General features: G+C 36.8%; 1 protein-coding gene across 1 annotated transcript; it reads left to right on the forward strand.

Moving 5' to 3' along the window:
- The first annotated feature begins 8,380 nt into the window (after nucleotides 1-8,380).
- Nucleotides 8,381-11,240, forward strand: LOC110669443 (sugar carrier protein A). The gene is made up of 4 exons (XM_021831117.2): nucleotides 8,381-8,944; nucleotides 9,419-9,738; nucleotides 9,844-10,470; nucleotides 10,551-11,240. The coding sequence occupies exons 1-4, from the start codon at nucleotides 8,800-8,802 to the stop codon at nucleotides 11,034-11,036; spliced, it is 1,578 nt and encodes a 525-aa protein (XP_021686809.2). The 5' UTR covers nucleotides 8,381-8,799; the 3' UTR covers nucleotides 11,037-11,240.
- The last annotated feature ends 7,381 nt before the right edge of the window (nucleotides 11,241-18,621 follow it).

The following is an 18,621-nucleotide window of genomic DNA, read 5'->3' on the forward strand; positions in this document are numbered from 1 at the left end:
ATCGGGCACACATATCCTAGAACCTTGCATAAGGGCGCCATCATTGGTAAACCTGAACTCACCACCTTCACCTTGCTGTACTTTTTCTATGATCTTCATCAATTATTAGTCTCTGTGCTGGGAAACTCTAACTCTGTCTCTCAAGTCTGGCCTCACTGAAAAATGAGCCAGCAATACCCCCTCATCTGAAAGATCTAGGATTAAACCTTGATCCATCAACTCATGTACTTCCTAAATCAACGGTCTCTTCTCTGCTGAAATGTGCGCCAAATCGCTGTAAGATTTTCTCGCTCAAAGCATCTGCTACTACATTGGCTTTCCTGTGGTGGTACCGATGGTGCAATCATAGTCTTTCAGAAGCTCCATCCATCTCCTCTGTCTCAAGTTTAAATCCCTCTGTTGGAAGATGTACTTCAAACTCTTGTGGTCGGTGTATATCTCGCACACTTTACCATACAGGTAGTGTCTCCAAATTTTTAGTGCAAAGACTACAGCCGCCATTTCCAAATCATGGGTGGGGTAGTATTGCTCATGCCTCTTCAGCTGTCTTGAAGCATAAGCTACTACTTTTCCATTCTGCATCAAAATACACCCTAGGCCAACTCTGGAGGCGTCACAGTACACGGTGTATCCTTCACCACTCATAGGTAGTGTCAACACAGGGGTGGTGGTTAGACACTCCTTAAGCTTCTGGAAGCTCTTCTCACAGTCATCTGTCCAAATGAATGGAACATTCTTCCGAGTTAACTTAGTTAGGGGAGCCGCTATGTAACACCCTAGGCAAATCCCACATCGACAAAACACGGGAGAGATGCTGGATTTATAAGTTGGTGGTTCATAACCCCTAGTGAAGCGTTTTAAAACCGTGAGGGCTTCGGCCCAGAGCGGAAAATATCACTAGTGGGCCGGGCCGTTACATTTGTGGTATCAGAGTGCTCCGCGTGCAACCTTGAACAATGGTGGGGCAAACCTCAGCGAGGACGCTGAGTCCCATAAGGGGGGTGGATTGTAACACCCTAGGCAAATCCCACATCGGCAAAACATGGGAGAGATGCTGGGTTTATAAGTTGATAGTTCGTAACCCCTATTGACGCGTTTTAAAACCGTGAGGGCTTTGGCCCAGAGCGGACAATATCACTAGTGGGCCGGGCCATTACATCCATGAGGGCTTCGGCCCAGAGCGGACAATATCACTAGTGGGCCGGGCCGTTACATTTGTGGTATCAGAGCGCTCCGCGTGCAACCTTGAACGATGGTGGGGCAAACCTCAGCGAGGACGCTGAGTCCCATAAGGGGGGTGGATTGTAACACCCTAGGCAAATCCCACATCGGCAAAACATGGGAGAGATGCTGGGTTTATAAGTTGGTGGTTCATAACTCCTAGTGACGCATTTTAAAACTGTGAGGGCTTCGGCCCAGAGCGGACAATATCATTAGTGGGCCGGGCCGTTACACGTTCAAATGTAACGGCCCGGCCCACTAGTGATATTGTCCGCTCTGGGCCGAAGCCCTCACGGTTTTAAAATGCGTCAATAGGGGTTACGAACCACCAACTTATAAACCCACCATCTCTCCCGTGTTTTGCCGATGTGGGATTTGCCTAGGGTGTTACAATCCACCCCCCTTATGGGACTCAACGTCCTCGCTGAGGTTTGCCCCACCATCGTTCAAGGTTGCACGCGGAGCGCTCTGATACCACAAATGTAACGGCCCGGCCCACTAGTGATATTGTCCGCTCTGGGCCGAAGCCCTCACGGTTTTAAAACGCGTCAATAGGGGTTACAAACTATCAACTTATAAACCCAGCATCTCTCCCGTGTTTTGCCGATGTGGGATTTGCCTAGGGTGTTACACGCTATCCTGGAAAAATCTTGCACAAAACGCCTATAGTAGCCAGCTAAACCCAGAAAACATCGCACCTCAGTGACTGTTGTAGGCCTAAGCCAATCAGTTACAGCTTCAATTTTCTTAGGATCCACTTGAATGCCGTCACTAGAAACCACATGTCCCAAGAATGAGATGCTTTCTAGCCAAAATTCACATTTCGAAAATTTGGCATATAGCTGGTGCTCCCTCAAAGTCTGCAATACCATTCTCAAGTGCCACACGTGTTCTTCCTCGGTCCGAGAGTATACCAAAATGTCATCTATGAATACGATGACAAAACGGTCCAAAAATGGCTTGAACACCCGGTTCATCAAGTCCATGAAGGCTGCTGGTGCATTAGTGAGTCCAAAAGACATCACCAAGAACTCATAATGACCATATCTTGTCCTGAATGCCGTTTTGGACACGTCCTCATCCCTGATTCTCAACTGATGGTAGCCTGATCGCAGGTCTATCTTGGAAAAGAATCTAGCCCCTTGGAGCTGATCAAACAGATCATTGATCCGAGGAAGTGGATACTTGCTCTTCACAGTCACCTTGTTTAGCTGTCTGTAGTCAATACACAACCTCAATGACCCATCTTTCTTTCTTACAAATAGCACAGGAGCGCCCCAGGGTGAAGTGCTCGGACGTATGAAACCTTTGTCCAACAGCTCCTGTAGTTGCTCCTTTAACTCTTTCAATTCTGCTGGGGCCATCCTGTAAGGTGGCATTGATATGGGATTTGTACCCGGAACAACATCAATGCAGAACTCTATTTCCCTTTCTGGTGGCAACCCTGGAAGCTCTTCAGGGAAGACATCCATAAATTCCCTGACAACAGGAACATTTTCCATGCTGACACCTTCTACAGATGTATCTCTCACCAATGCCAAATACCCTTGGCATCCACGCCTCAACATTTTTCTAGCGCTAATCGCTGACACCAAATTATATGGAGCCACGCTCCTGTCACCATCAAAGCTAAACTCTTCCACACCAGGTATGTGGAAATACACCTTTTTGTTTCTGCAGTCTAAGGTGGCATAATGAGTTGCCAACCAATCCATCCCCAAAATTACATCAAAATCCATTACTGGTAGAGGAACCAAGTCTGCTGGGAGGATCTTCCCATCCACTACCACTGGGCTACCCGGAAAAACCATATCTATATCTATGTTGTCGCTAAGTAGGGTAGCTACCGACAAAGGGCATTCTAGAGTTGTAGGGTTTCTACCCAATCTCATGGCAAACACAGGGGAGACAAATGAGTGCGTAGCACCCGGATCTATCAAAACATGAGCCTCATGGGAACAGACCAGAAGAATACCTGCCACAACTGCATTTGAAGCTTGAGCATCCTGGTAGGTCAGGGTGAAAACCCGAGCTTGACCCCTACCCTGAGTGACAGAACCTTGATACTAACTTCTCCCTCCTGATCTGCCCCCAAATCCACGTCCCCCTTGTCCTCGGCCCTGTTGGCCATCGAATCGATTGCCGCCATGCTGGAAGCACCCGGATACAACTGACGAGGAACATTCGCAACAGAACCCTGTGACCCCATCTGTGGCTCGCTGAACACGGGGCATTCCCTAGCAAAGTGACCTGGTTGGCCACACCTGAAGCATACTCCTGAACCCATCAAACAAGGTCCTGAATGTCCTCTTCCACACTGTGCACAAGGTGCCAAGGAGGATCCTGAACTGCACCCAAAAGCTGTACTCGAATCGTGACCATCGCTAGATCCGTATCCTGGTCTGAACCCTCAGGATTTGTGTCTAAAACCACTCCTCTTATTCCTGCTTCTTCCTCTGTAAGTAGTTTGGCCACCACTATCCGTAGTACCCATGTGGGGAACACCTGAAGAACCCTCTGCTCTGTTTTTCTTTGCTCTTTCGCTGTCATCCGCAGCATAGCTAATCTCTATCTGTCTGGCTCGATCAACTACCACATCAAACGACTGATCAGACATCATGGCCAGGTTTGCATACCTCCTGTCAAGCCCCTTTAGGAATCTTTTCACCTTCATAGTCTCTGTAGATACTGCTGTGGGGGCATACCACCGCTCGAGAAATTCTCAGAGCATACTCATCTACAGACCTGCCATTCTGTCTTAAGGCCTCAAAGGCCCACTGCTTTTGATCCCTGAAGCTTTCTGGTACAAACCGGTTGATGAACAGTTCCACAAACTGAGTCCACGACAAACCCTCCATCCGAGGTAATATGTAGTCATTCATCCATTGTCTAGGCATAGGCCCCATGACATGCTGCATACACTCTATTAGTCTTCTATCAGCCAATCGCACTGCTCTGCTGTCAGGAATCCAAAAACCGATATGCATCGTCTGACACATCATAAGTACCAGGCACTAACTTCTTGAAATTGATGATCTGTTTGTAAGGTTCCCCTCTTGGTATAGTGGACTGCTGCTGCTCTGGAGGATGGACCATATACTGCACCATCATATCAATGGTCCTCTGCAAACCAGCTAGAGTGGCTGCCATGGGGTCCATGGGACCCTGTGCTATGAAAGACTGATCCTGAACTTTTGGCAGCTGCTCTTCTACTTGAGCAGCTCTAGGCCTCCTACCCCGCCTCCTTGGGGCAGGCGCCTCATCCTGTGCTGACACCTCATCAGGCACATCTGGTTCTGGTGCAGTGGCAGCTCTCCTGCTTCTACGCATTTTTCTGAAATTCAGCAGTATTAGCCCACAAAATTCAAAACTGCACGTTATATAGCTCTATAGACTCATATTTACACACAATATATGAAGCAGAAAATAGAAGCAAAGATGAAAATGCAAGACGAATGTGGACCCTATTTTTCCGCATGTGACTCCTAGTAGACTCTTCCCAACACTTTAGATGAACATTCCCTAAGAATCTGGAGCCTAAGCTCTGATACCACATTTGTCACGACCCAACCCATGGGCCGGACCGGCACTAGGACCTGGGCCAACCTAAAGCCCCCGAGGCCCGTAGTAAGCCTAACTATTCACTTAACCCAACTCTAAGGCCCATTTGGGCCCAATTTCAAGAAATCAACCGGACAGAGTCCGGCCATAAAATGGACCTACCAACGGGGAGTTTATGACTCACCCGCAGTAAATACTCAATTGAGGAGCTCAGCTCACCCTTCACATACTCATCAGCATAAAAATAAATGGGAGCTCAGCTCCCTCATCCAATCCATCAAACATGCATAAAATATTAAGTTTACAGACCCAAATCAAATAAACATTTCTAACACATGCGGAAATTTTAAGATTTAACAAGTTTATACAAACATTAATAATCGACCTGCGAGGGAGAAAGCAGGTTAGCCTCAAAAATATCTTCCTGTGGCCTGGAAAAATATTGAACAGGAGTGAGCGTTCGACTCAGAGAGTAAAATATCAATTTTAACCATAATCTCTATAACTATCTAGAACTAGTGCACCCTATAGAGTGAAATGCAGCATCAGCAATAAATTCACATCATAACATCAGAAAGGTAATTTGGAGCACTCCCGCATCCAGCAATATCAATCATATATATATGGGAGCTGATCCTATCTGACTCTCTTTATTCCAATCATGCGTGAAGAACTCAGTTCGGACTTCCACTTAATAACCAAATCGGGGTTCCAGCGAAGAACTCAAGCCGTGTCTACCCCGAAGGACCGGGTCCCAGCGAAGATCTCAAGCCGTGTCTACCCGTCCTATCCATAGTCCACACCACATCACACGCACGCCAACGCACGCACACTGCTCCAAATTACCACAACAACATACATGGCACTTTCACAGTTATGAATGCAACATAAATCGTGCCTAAAGTTTATCTACATAGATATATACATATAAGTGATGCATGGGCATGCTTGAACATATAATAATAGTGAAATTACAATTAAAATTAATATTTTACTCACAGACTTGACAACGGTCACTGTGGCGGCTGGGCGGAGGAAGAAGGCTGTCCCGGCTCACCTGATAATTACATTACAATTATTTAATACAAATGACTCAATACAAATCAAGAAAAGACCAAGTACGTCCTAAGTCGTGCCGAAAATCCGGCAGAGTCTCCCCTATACCTAGGACCTACCCAACCTGCAAAAGGGCTCAAAACGCACTTCTATATTCACAATCCATATATCCACAACTCAATCACATCACACAGCCCCTCCTGGGCCCATCAAATCAATCATCCATCACAATATGTAAAATTTCAATTTAGTCCTCATAATTGATCATTTTTGCAAAAACTGCCCAAATAAGCTCTAAAAATTCTAAAACTTTGCCCCGCGGTCCTTAGCAATATTACTAGGCTATTGCAAAAAGAATCGTAATTTTCTGAGCTACCACGAATATTTTATGAATTTTTAATCCTATTTAAGCACTAAAAAATTACGAAAAAGCAAGGTTCGGGTTTACCTTTGCCAATTCCGACTTCGGGAACGCGATCGGGATGTCTGACAATGGGGGGTAGCCAAAACCTCGGTCCAATTCGGAGACTTTTCCGGTAACGGGTCTGTCTGGCCCGAAATTTGCAGACCCGGTCAACTGTCGAATTTCCGCGAATTGAGGATACCTACACGAAGCCCACAACACGAGAGTTAGTACATAAATTTTTCAGAATTTTCTAAGCTCATTTAATGCTTGGAAAAACACTGCGAAGTTTCATGGGACCCACCAAAAAACGGTGTCGGAAAAATTTGAAATTTATGTCGTCGCGAAGCTCTCGACGAGTGGAGCGCTCTGGTACTCTCGGTTTTCTCGTGGGATTCACGGTTTGCGAGAAAATCTAGCCCGAAAGTCAAAATGGACTAAAACTTCCCGGGCAAAAATTGGACAAACCGCTCGATGGATTTCGGCGTTCTTGGTGTCTATGGAAAGCTCTCGACGAGTAGATGATTTTAGACACAAGACCCGATCTGATTGGTGGCCGGATCGGCCGGGAAGTCAAAACATCGCGCTCACGAGGGAGGGACGTTCGCGGGCGTTTGGCCGCTGCACTGGCAATGGGATTGGGGCCTGCAAAGTCGGGAGGCAGGGAGGTGGTGGCCGGTGGTGGAGGAGAGAGAAAATGGGAGAAAGAGAGAAGGGGGAGGAGACGCGCGCGGGAGGAAGAAAAAGGGATGGGAGCCGGTCCGATTCGACCGGTTCGATTTGGTCTGGTTCGATTCAACCGGTTCGATTCGAAATACAAAATTTTGAATTTTTACTCTGCCTCGAGACCGAAAACGATGTTCAAAAATTCCAAAAAAACTCAAAAAAATACATAGACTCCAAATATATTTTTAGTTTTGCTACGTGGTCTTTAAATAAATTTTTAAAAATTATCAAAGTTTATATTTTCGGAAAATCGAACCCGATTTTTAAAATCCGAATAATCTCAAAAAAATTCCTAAAATTTAAATAAAATTAAAATACCAATAATGATCATAAAATAATAAAATTTGAAATTTTGGGGTGTTACAGATAATATTATATCTTACTTGGTTACTTGATTTAAAATAAAATAAAATTACTTTATTATGATAAATAGAATGATTTAATGAAATTTTATCATTTATTTTATTAATTTTGTTGTAAAATAATCAATTATAAAAAATTTATTAAACGAAAAAAAAATATTTAATTTTTTAAATTATCATATTTTTTACAATATCTTAAATTTTAATCAAAATAATATATGTTAAATGTGAAATATAAAAGAAGTGTATCTTATTTATTTTTTATAATATTTTTTAATATTATCAAAAAATATTATATAAGTTCTTTTAGGTGAAGAATTTCTTTTTAAAATTAATAAATTTTTCGTAATTAATTACTTTATAGAAAAAATATAATTTTATAAAAATTTAATGAAATGGATCATAAAATTTTATTAAATTACTTTATTTTTTATAATAAAATAATTTTATTTCATTTTAAACCAAGTAATCATACAAAAGAAAATAATATGTGCTAATATCAAAAAGTCAACGACTTCTAACGGCAATTTTAGGGAGATTAACTGACTGAAAAAAAAAAATGCTAAAATAAAATAGGAATGATTCTTAAGTAGATTTAATTTACCACTTTATTTATAGATTTAATTCATTCATATATATTTATAACTATATAAATATTTAAAATTTTAATTATATATTTATTTATAATTATATTACTATAAAATGATTTCATTAATTTAATTTTCTAATAATCTAAGTTTCTCTTTGTGGCTGGCAGTAGTTATCTAGAGGAGGGTTGGAAACTTTGGAAAAATAGACCATATATGACATTTACTGCTCATTCAAATCCAGACAAATATGTTACCGGATCTGATAGAAACACATCCAAACAAGCATGCCATTAAAGCTTGCATTCCGCGCGGAGGAAAGCTGCCTTACAGCACCCTGTGTAATGGAGACTTCTCTTTCTTTCTTCCCCTATCATCTCCTCACTTTTGTCAAAGAAATGAAAATGACTCAATTGATACACCTAATTAAAAATTGTGCTTCACCAATTGGTCTATTGTAAATAAATAAATAGCCACCTTTTAAGGTTCAAATCTTCATTTTCTGATTCATTACATAAGAGAGAATAGGGAAAGAGAGAGACTTCGGAGGTATGAAAGAGATAATAATGTTCTCCTTATCTCCAAGAGGTTATTTGTAGAAATTTTGTTGCATCAACAAACCAATAATTTTCTTTTTTGGAAGAAAGATTCAAGAAATTCTATTTCTGGATCGGCCAGCCAACACATATGGAAACCCCACTTGTTTTTCCTTGCCAAGATTGAAATCTCACATGCGAATTTTCAAATCCCAGTGCGTTAAGTTGGTGGTTGGTCTCTCTTCATTTCAATCACAAACGTTTATCATATTTTCCGGCAAAAATTGAGAGAAACTTGATATCCAGCCCTGTTACCTCTGGAGAAGAGAAAATAAGAGCTTTGGAAGATGGCAGGAGGAGCCCTAGCGCCGGCCGGTGTGGCCAAGGAGAGAGCAGAGCAATATCAAGGGAGAGTTACCTTATCTGTGATCATTGCTTGTGTTGTTGCTGCTGTTGGGGGGTCAATCTTTGGATATGATATTGGAATTTCAGGTACTTTATCATTTTTCATTTCCCTTATGCAAATTGAAGTTGATAGATTAATTCTTCAATTCTTCATTGTTGAATTTGATGATAACTATGTTTGAGAGAATCTACCAAGAATCTACTAGTTAGGTGTTGAATCAATGGAAATTAGGTGAAAAGTTGTGTCAAAGTTGATGAAAAAATAAAAGGCAAAAAAGGCAAAAGAATATAGCAGTCGCATTGAATTTTTAGAGTGGGTAGGAATTGCCTTGATCTTCTTGTTCATCAATCATCTGTGCATGTTAATTTTGGATGTAGAATTGCTAATAAAATAGAAAATCAGTGACTGACAAGATTAGATAATATTTAGAAATTAAGTTATATGATAAACTCAGCAAAGGGAAAAAAAAGATGGTAATATAGAACTGTTAAGATGCTGGATTCCTTACAATTGTATTACTTCAAATTCTGCTCCAAAAATGAATATTCAATTATTAACAGGAGGAGTGACATCAATGGATGAATTTCTTCGGAAATTTTTCCATAGGGTATATTTAAGGAAGCAGCATGCACATGAAAACAATTACTGCAAGTATGATGACCAAGGGCTGGCAGCTTTTACCTCTTCTCTATACCTGGCTGGTCTGGCTGCATCTCTGATGGCAGGTCCTGTTACTAGAATATATGGACGACGTGCGAGTATAATTTGCGGAGGAATTAGCTTTCTTATTGGAGCAGCACTAAATGCCGGAGCTATTAACCTGGCAATGCTTCTCTTAGGCAGGATTATGCTGGGTATTGGCATTGGATTTGGAAATCAGGTATCCTGTTATGTTTCAAGTTAATTTTTTTAACAGAAATGTAGACTGCAGTAGTGTTAGGCACTTGGGCTGACCATATAGCTCTTCATTGCATTTGCTTTGAAGGCTGTTCCAGTATATTTATCGGAGATGGCACCGACTCACCTTCGTGGAGGACTAAACATTATGTTTCAGCTAGCAACTACCACTGGGATCTTTACAGCAAACATGGTCAATTATGGAACACAAAAGCTTAGACAATGGGGATGGAGGCTTTCCCTGGGACTAGCAGCAGTCCCAGCTCTATTGATGACCGTGGGAGGGATATTTCTGCCTGAGACACCGAACAGTTTAATCGAACAGGGGTTTAATGAGAGAGGGAGGAAAGTATTAGAGAAGATCAGAGGAACCAAAAATGTCGATGCAGAATTTGAGGACATGCTAGATGCTAGTGAGCTGGCTAAATCAATCAAGCATCCCTTCAGAAACATCCTGGAAAGGAGGAACAGACCACAATTGGTTATGGCAATCTTCATGCCAACATTCCAGATCTTAACAGGCATAAATTCAATTCTCTTCTATGCTCCAGTGCTGTTCCAGAGCATGGGATTTGGAGGAAATGCTTCCCTCTACTCCTCAGCTCTGACTGGAGCAGTGCTCTGTTCCTCTACCTTCATCTCTATATTAACAGTTGACAGATTGGGTAGAAGATTTTTGCTTATCAGTGGTGGGATACAGATGATTACATGCCAGGTATAACATTTATTACTGTTAGCTTCTCAAATTGACTTTAATCTCATATAATCATTCCTTAACTTGCAATGGTGAAACAGGTAATAGTGGCTATAATCTTGGGGCTGAAATTTGGAGACAACCAGCATCTATCAAAAGGCTTCTCAGTGTTGGTTGTGGTTGTGATTTGCCTCTTTGTGGTAGCTTTCGGATGGTCGTGGGGTCCGCTTGGCTGGACGGTGCCAAGTGAAATATTTCCACTCGAAACACGATCAGCTGGGCAGAGCATAACGGTAGCTGTAAACCTTCTCTTCACTTTCATCATAGCACAGTCTTTCCTTTCCCTCCTTTGTTCATTGAAGTTTGGGATCTTCCTCTTCTTTGCTGGTTGGATTACTGTCATGACCATCTTTGTTTACTTATTCCTGCCTGAAACCAATGGAGTTCCCATCGAAGAGATGATATTTCTCTGGAGAAAGCACTGGTTCTGGAAGAGAATAGTGCCTGGGGATCCAGCAGAAGTTGATGACAGCAGGCAAAGACATTACATGGAATTGGGTGAAGGTGTTACTAGCACAGCTATATAGCCGATGGACTGATACAATAAGCAATTCAGCTCTGGAGATATTTCAATATTTACACATCTGCTTTTCACTTCACAACTCACAACTGATGTACCCAGATAGCTGATGCGTCAAGAAAGTGTCTGAAAAGGCCTCAGCCATGTATATTAATGGTTCCATCAACAAAAACTTCCGTAAGTTTGAAATATACTGTAGAGTTCCAACTTCGACGCTAGCTCGCCTCACATGACAAGTAATCAATACTGAATAACAAAAATAACCAGTAAATATCAACCATGACCTCCAGCCCAAATGGTAGATGGGCATTCCAAAACCATTATGGCTATGCTGTCCATGGAATTCCCATACGTCACCATCTCTGGGCATTAAGATTACAATGTTTGAGACTAGGGAAGAAAATAAGTAGAAGAGAGAATTCCAGCATCAAGCATTACTCACAAATTCACAATGTGAAGGCAGAGGAAATTGGAAAATTAAGAAGCGCACAAATAAAATTTCCAGGTCGATTCCATGGATCCTAAAAATTTTGTGGAATTCATTTTCAATTTGCTTCTCTACGGTCTTCCAGTCAGGTCCCCGTTGAGACGTGTATCCCAAATCAGGATCTGCATTCTTTTCTATCTTCAGCCTCGGCTTCCCATTTTCCCTCAAATTCAAATTGGTGTCTGCTTGTTGTTAAATGCAATTAAATTATAAGCTGGCTTATATGAATATGCCTAATTCCATCTCAAATGAGTCATAGTGGGAGGTTGGCAATCCATATATATAACACCCAAAAATTTCAATTTCCCTGCAAAACTGGCGTGAGACGCATTATGACTTACATAGCCAGGCCAAGCGGCGCATGATGATGCTTAATTAATTAATAGAGGTGAAAAGCAGGTGGTTGTAGGTGATTTATAGGGGCATCTTTGTGGTTAGAGATCTGAAGGTACGTTAATTGTTAGGGCCATTATTCTGTTATCATGAGGAGCTAATTATGTGGCCTTTAACACGTGAAATAAAAAGAAAAGCAAAGGCAAGCTGAAAAAGGCATTAATAATCATAATATAAAGCAGAAATGAAAAGTCAGTGGCTTTGGGTGGGTGCGAAGTAAGAACAGTCCATGGTTGGACAAATTACAACTATTTTAAATTTATAAAATTATAATATCATAATCTTTTAACTTAAAAAAATAATATAACTTTTTTTAAAATTTTATATAATAAAATTTCTCAGTTTTAATCATCAATTTCTCAGTTAAACGTTGATATAGACAAATCTAACACCTCTCATATCACATTCAATAAGACTATCATTTAATTTTATTTGTTATAATATCATTATTCTTTAATTTTATTATTTGTAATGTCGTTGTCCTTCAATTTTATCATGTGTAGTACTATAATCTTTCAATTTTATCATTTATAATACAATTATCTCACAACTTTATAATAATATAACACAATTATCAATGTAACACTATTGTGATTCAAAACCACATTTTCATGACCCTATTCAATATAGATATACTATAGTTAAAATTTTTAATCTTAATTTTTTTATTGAGTAATAATATATATTTTTAATATATTTTTTAAACTGTTGTTAATATATATAATTTTTTTATATATTTTTTTATTATAAATAGTATATTCTTAAAAAAAATATAGAGAAACTATTGTTATATTTAAGCGAAGGGATTGTAATGTTATAATCATGTAAGATAAGGAACAATTACAATTGTTAAAATTTATTCTTTAATGTATGCTACATAACATGTACATAATATTTTTTTTTCTAGATCTTTCCATATTAAACTGAATTTAAAAAAAAAATACATGTATGCTAAACACAGAAGCACATAATTACAATAATTAACAATTAATTCTAAATTTTAAATTAATTAAAATTAATTATATAAATTATTTTTCATCGTTTAACTCTGCTTAGATTAGTTTCACATCATAAAAACCATTGCAGTAATTGAATAATCTATTATATAGATAACATCTACACAAGATGAGTTAATATGACTTTTTATTTTTCCATTCATTCGGTGTTTTTGTTTTGTTTAAATTTCAGTACATGTAAAAATATGTTGAAAGTGTCAAACAAGAATGTAAACTTCAACAAAAATAAATTCACATTCACAGATGGTATGCCATTTTCTGCAAGAATTTGCATATTATCATCTCAACCAAGGATGTGTTTCGTAGATAATTAAAAAATTAAGAATTAAATATTACTTTTATAAATTTTAACTTTTAAGAAGAGTAATTATTAACTTACGCTCTTCAAATTTAACATTTAATCTTTGTATAAATATTAATGAAGTGAAAAGTAACATAATCTTTTTTAAGTATTCAAATAACATTAATGAGAGTTAAAAGTTACAAGGGTAATAATTATCCATATTAATCTCATACCAAATAACCGACTATAAAGTTTGTTTGTATCTTAAAAAAAGAGTGTATTTTATGATTACTTGATTTAAAATAAAGTAAATATTATTTTATTATGAAAAAAGAGGTGATTTAACGAGAGTTTACAACTCATTTCATCTAATTTTTGTAAAATGATGTTTTTTTTTTTACTGAACTCTAATATGATAAGTTTGGATAATATATAATTAGGTTCTAATTAAGTTTAAATTTTATATATTAAGTATCTGTTATTCGAACTCGTTTATATAAATAATTAATTAAATATAAAATATATTTTTATAATAATATTTATAAATTTTTATATATTAAATAGAATTTAAATATTTTATAGAATTATTAAATTTTCTAAATATAAATTATTAATATAAAATTATATTTTTATATAAATTATTAATTAAAATATATAAAATTAAAAGAATTTAGGTATTTTACTAAAATAGCCAAACAATAAAGAAATATTGAAATAATGGCCAAACAGAGAAGGTTTTTTTTTATATATATATATATATATATAAAAGAGAAGGTCATTGAGAGAGAGAGTTTTTGTCTTATGATTGATGAATCGAATGTGTCCTTACATACAGAAAAGAGGAAAACCAGAATCTTCTGATATGCTAGCTGTCCCATTAATAAGGGGAAATTATATAATAAAATAATTATTTTATATAGAATATTTTACATATAATGACAATAAAATAATGAGTGTATATGTAAGTATGTGTGTATGAGTGTGTCTCACAATTTTATAATTATTTTACAATTTTTTTTAAATATAATCATATTTATATATTTATCTAATCACTAGTGATTTACTATTTCATATCAAATGTTAACGTGAAATTACTATAACATTATATAATTTCTTAGAGAAAAAATTACTAGCTCACAATAAATCTCTACAACAAATGTTTTTGTGCTCTCTCTTAATAAATTATATTGTACAATCATTTATAATTTTTTTGGATAATAAATTTTTGAATTGGTACGGGCTCAAGTAGTTAAAGGTAAATTTTAATCAAGTTTAAGATGAATTTAAATATTATTAATAATAATTGAGTTTAAATTGTCTGAAACTACACTTAAACTATAGTAAAGAGTCATAAATTGATGAAATAAATGTTAAGAAAATATAGAAAAAAATTTAGAGAAAATAAAATAAAATTTAGAGAATTTATTAATTGGTACAAAAATAAAAAAAATGCCCGATATGCACTATAAAGGGCATTTTGGTCATTTCACCCTAGAAGTGAATTTTAACCTAAATGTCAAATTAAAATTTGAGAGAATTAAAATAATTAAAATAAATCAAGATTATAAATTTATGAATTTGAATTAGAAAAAAGAAGAAGAGAAAAGAAAAAGAAAAGAAAAGAAAAAAGGCTTATGAAATTTTAAAAATTTAAGTACAACATATAGGATATATAAATACCCATAAGAAGACAAAACCCCACTAACCCATCTTCTTCTCCACTCCACTTCTTCTCTCTCCCTCTTTGAACCGGCTGCATTGGTTCCTCCCTCCACCATTGTTGTTTAAGCTTTGAGCTTGAATCCCACCTCATTTCCTCACTAAAACTCTTAGCTCTCTTCATAAAAAAATCCTCTCCACTTCATAAGGAAGCTCTAGATATCTATAAGAAGAAGAAAAGTTGAAGTTTGAAGTTCGGTCACAAAAGGTTAGCGCATAATCTTCCTTTCTCCCTTTATTAATCATTGAGTTAAGGTTAAAATGAAGTGAAATTTGTAAGAAACTAAAAGAAATTGGTGAGTTATGAGGGGAGTGAATTTTCGGTACCCATAGTAAGTGATGGTCTTTGATGACTTTAATGTATATAAAGTGATTTAGTGATGTTGGTTGATGCTTTTATAAGTATTAAAAGTTGATTTACATTGAGATTTCATGAGGTTGAAATTGTGAGTTAAGGTTTGACCTAACTTTGGTACTTTGTATTATACCTTGTAATTGGGATTGTTGAGATGTGTTGATGATATTTAGAAGTGCCATAAATATCAAATTGAAGTAAGGGAGTTGGAGGAAATTAAATATTTGGGAGTGCCATTTTCTGTAGGGTTGGGATATAATGAGTCCAGTGTGTTTGATGAATCATAATTGAAATTATGTGACTCAAATTGATATGAGGCCAATTGAAGATGAAACTAAACCCAAAATAGCCCATTTTTCATGAAGAAACTATGCCCAAATTCTGTCCAAAACTTGACCTAAACACTGCACATATCTGGATGACCCTGCATAAAATTTAGAAATGACCAAATGAACAGTACATATTCATTTGGTCATAACTCCCTCTATACTGGTCCAAATGACCTGAATTTGATACCATTGGAAAGCTTGGATATAAGACTACAATTTTTATGAAGACCACTGAACCCATAAATGTCAAAAACCAAATCAAATTGCTGGCCCAATTTGGGTCACAAAACCGCCCAGAATTAGGTTGTCTAGAAATTACTGGATATAAACTTACCAGACCAGTTTTGGAAAAATGACCATAACTTGGTCTACAAGAACTCAAATATAATGAAACTTGTAACACCCCTATTTGTATAACCTGGTATATTTCACTATTCCGATGACCGGAGTCTGTCTGGACAATTAAGGGGATTAGAACCACACTTAAGACAACTAAATAAGCTATAAACACAAATAATTAGTAATTGCCAATTAGTTAAGTATAAATAAGAAAAACAGAATATAAAAAGTTAAACGAGCCGAGAGTCACAGTGATGGGTGACATTCTCGGGAAGTATTGCGAGGTCGATTTAAACTCAAATTTCGAACAGTAAAATGTGACGCCGCGGTCCTTAGGACTATTGTGAATACAGTGGAAAAGAGAAAATCATGAAAAAAAATTGTTAAGTCAGTCAAATAATTAGGTCAGGGAGCCGGAAAAAATATTGAATTATTTATAAATCGGGTTGAACCGGTGAGGGGCAATTTGGTCAATTGACCCCGAGAGCTGACTCCTGACCTAACTGTCAAATAAAATCAGAGAAAAGAAAATTTTGGAGTCGGGAATTAATTAAAGAACTAAAGAAAAAAAAAGAAAGTTAAAGCAATTGATGACATCACCTAAAATGACCTAAGCAATGACCTCATAATTAATTCTCATTTAATTAAATTTTGACTAAGTCAATTGAGGGGATAAAACAAAAGAAATAAAAAAATCAATTTTTTATTTCTTCTTCCTCATGTAGCCGGCACCACTTCCTCTCCCAATTCTCTCACTATACACCTCCTTGGAAGCTTACTCTCAAGCTTCTTAAACCCCAAAATTAACCATAAATTTCACAAATTCCTTCATTAAACTTTGTTTTTGAAGCTTAGTAAAACTATTGACAACAAAAAGAAGAGGAAAGAAAGGAGATTTGAAGAGGGAGAAATTCAACAAAAAAAGGTTAGTAATAAACTCTAAATTATTTTTTCAAATTTCATATAAATATGCTTAAAGTAACTTAGAAATTAAAGAAATGAAATGAAATTATTTGTTGAGGTACCATGAGTGAATTTCTGCCAGCATGTGTATGGGGGTATATTTGCATGGTCTAATAGATTTAAAAGTACATGTGATCTTATTTGAGATGAAGAAACATGTATATAGGCATTGAATCAATCAAATGCAAAGAATTAGTAAACTAGGGTTTGGACACTTAGGGTTTTGAGAAAAAAATGTGAGAAATTGATAAATAATATATTTGACCTAGTTTGAAATGGGAAATGGTCAATGGTGACCAAATGAAGTATGTTGAAAGTGTTGGAGTTGAGATTAAATTCGGATTGAGTGTGGTCATGCTGCTGGCAGCATGACCAAGGTTCCTTTGAGGGACCAAAAATGAAAATTTACAAGTCCAATTAGTATGAGACCAATTGAAAATGAAAATAGACACTAAATGACACAATTTTTATTTAGGAACCATGCCCAAAAAGTGATCAAAACCTAGTGAACAAATTGACCAAATCTGGAAAATCTTAGTCTGCCCTGTATAAACTGACCAAATGAACAATTCATTTGGCCATAACTTGAGCTAGACAGGTCTAAATGACCTAAAATTTTACCAGTGGACAGATAAGATATAGACCTAAAACTTTTATGAAGAACACAAACTCAAATTATGCCATTAATTAAGTCATTTAGCCACCTAAAATTGGTGACCTAAAACTGCCAGAATCAAAATTTGCCCAGAATTCCGAGTTAAGTCCAATCCGGAAGCCATGGTTCAAATGGCTATAACTTGAGCTGCAAAACTCCAATTGGAGTGATTCAAAAAGGAGAATAAACTTAAGACAATAGGAAACATTTTCTGTGAAGAAAGTTTTGCCAAATTCTAACAGTAAAATGACCAATGGAACAGTGCAACCTTAGACACAAAAACTGAAAATTTTCAAATTTGCCTAAAAGACTTAGAATTTGAGTAAACAACCAAAACCAATAAATTTAGTGACCAAAATGTGGTATGTGGGTGAAGTTGGAATTCTCATACCTATTAAGCCTTAGAAAGTCAATAATTTGACTTGAATAGTATAGTGAATAGTAACCCTGAAACACAAAATTTAAAGAACATCGAGTTTAGCACATTAGAGCTAGGTAAAAGTGAAGTTAAATTTATTTTTGGATTTATGTTAAGTTATGGTACTGAAACACTATAAAATTGTGTGTTTCAGTTGAAAAGAACACCGGGAAAGAACCCGAGGAATCGAGTCAATGCCAAGAGGCGACTCGCTTGAGGTTTGTGCACAACATATAATTTCTGTAAATTATTTTCTGCATATTGTTTTGAATAATTTGAAATAGTGAATTTGTGACATTATTTATGATGCTTTGATTTGAATTGTTGAAAGTTAATTGTGTATATTTGAAATGGCAATGTTTAGCAAATTGTTAAGATAAGTTTTGAAACCATAGTGTCATGATCATATATTTGAATACCTCACTAGCATGACTAGTGGGGGTAATCAGTTTCGAATTTTGATTCCTTCTTTGGATGAAGTGTTGAGGTGTGCTAGTAGAAGAGGAATTTGAATGGATATCCATATATTTGAGCTAGCTAGCCTTGTGATGTGATTTCTCCTTAGCCTCTAACTATTGAGATTATATTTGTTTCGAATAGCATGATTTAACTGTGGGTTTTATGAAATGTGTTTT

The sequence above is a fragment of the Hevea brasiliensis genome, chromosome 17, assembly GCF_030052815.1.
Source record: "Hevea brasiliensis isolate MT/VB/25A 57/8 chromosome 17, ASM3005281v1, whole genome shotgun sequence".
Classification (NCBI taxonomy): domain Eukaryota; kingdom Viridiplantae; phylum Streptophyta; class Magnoliopsida; order Malpighiales; family Euphorbiaceae; genus Hevea; species Hevea brasiliensis.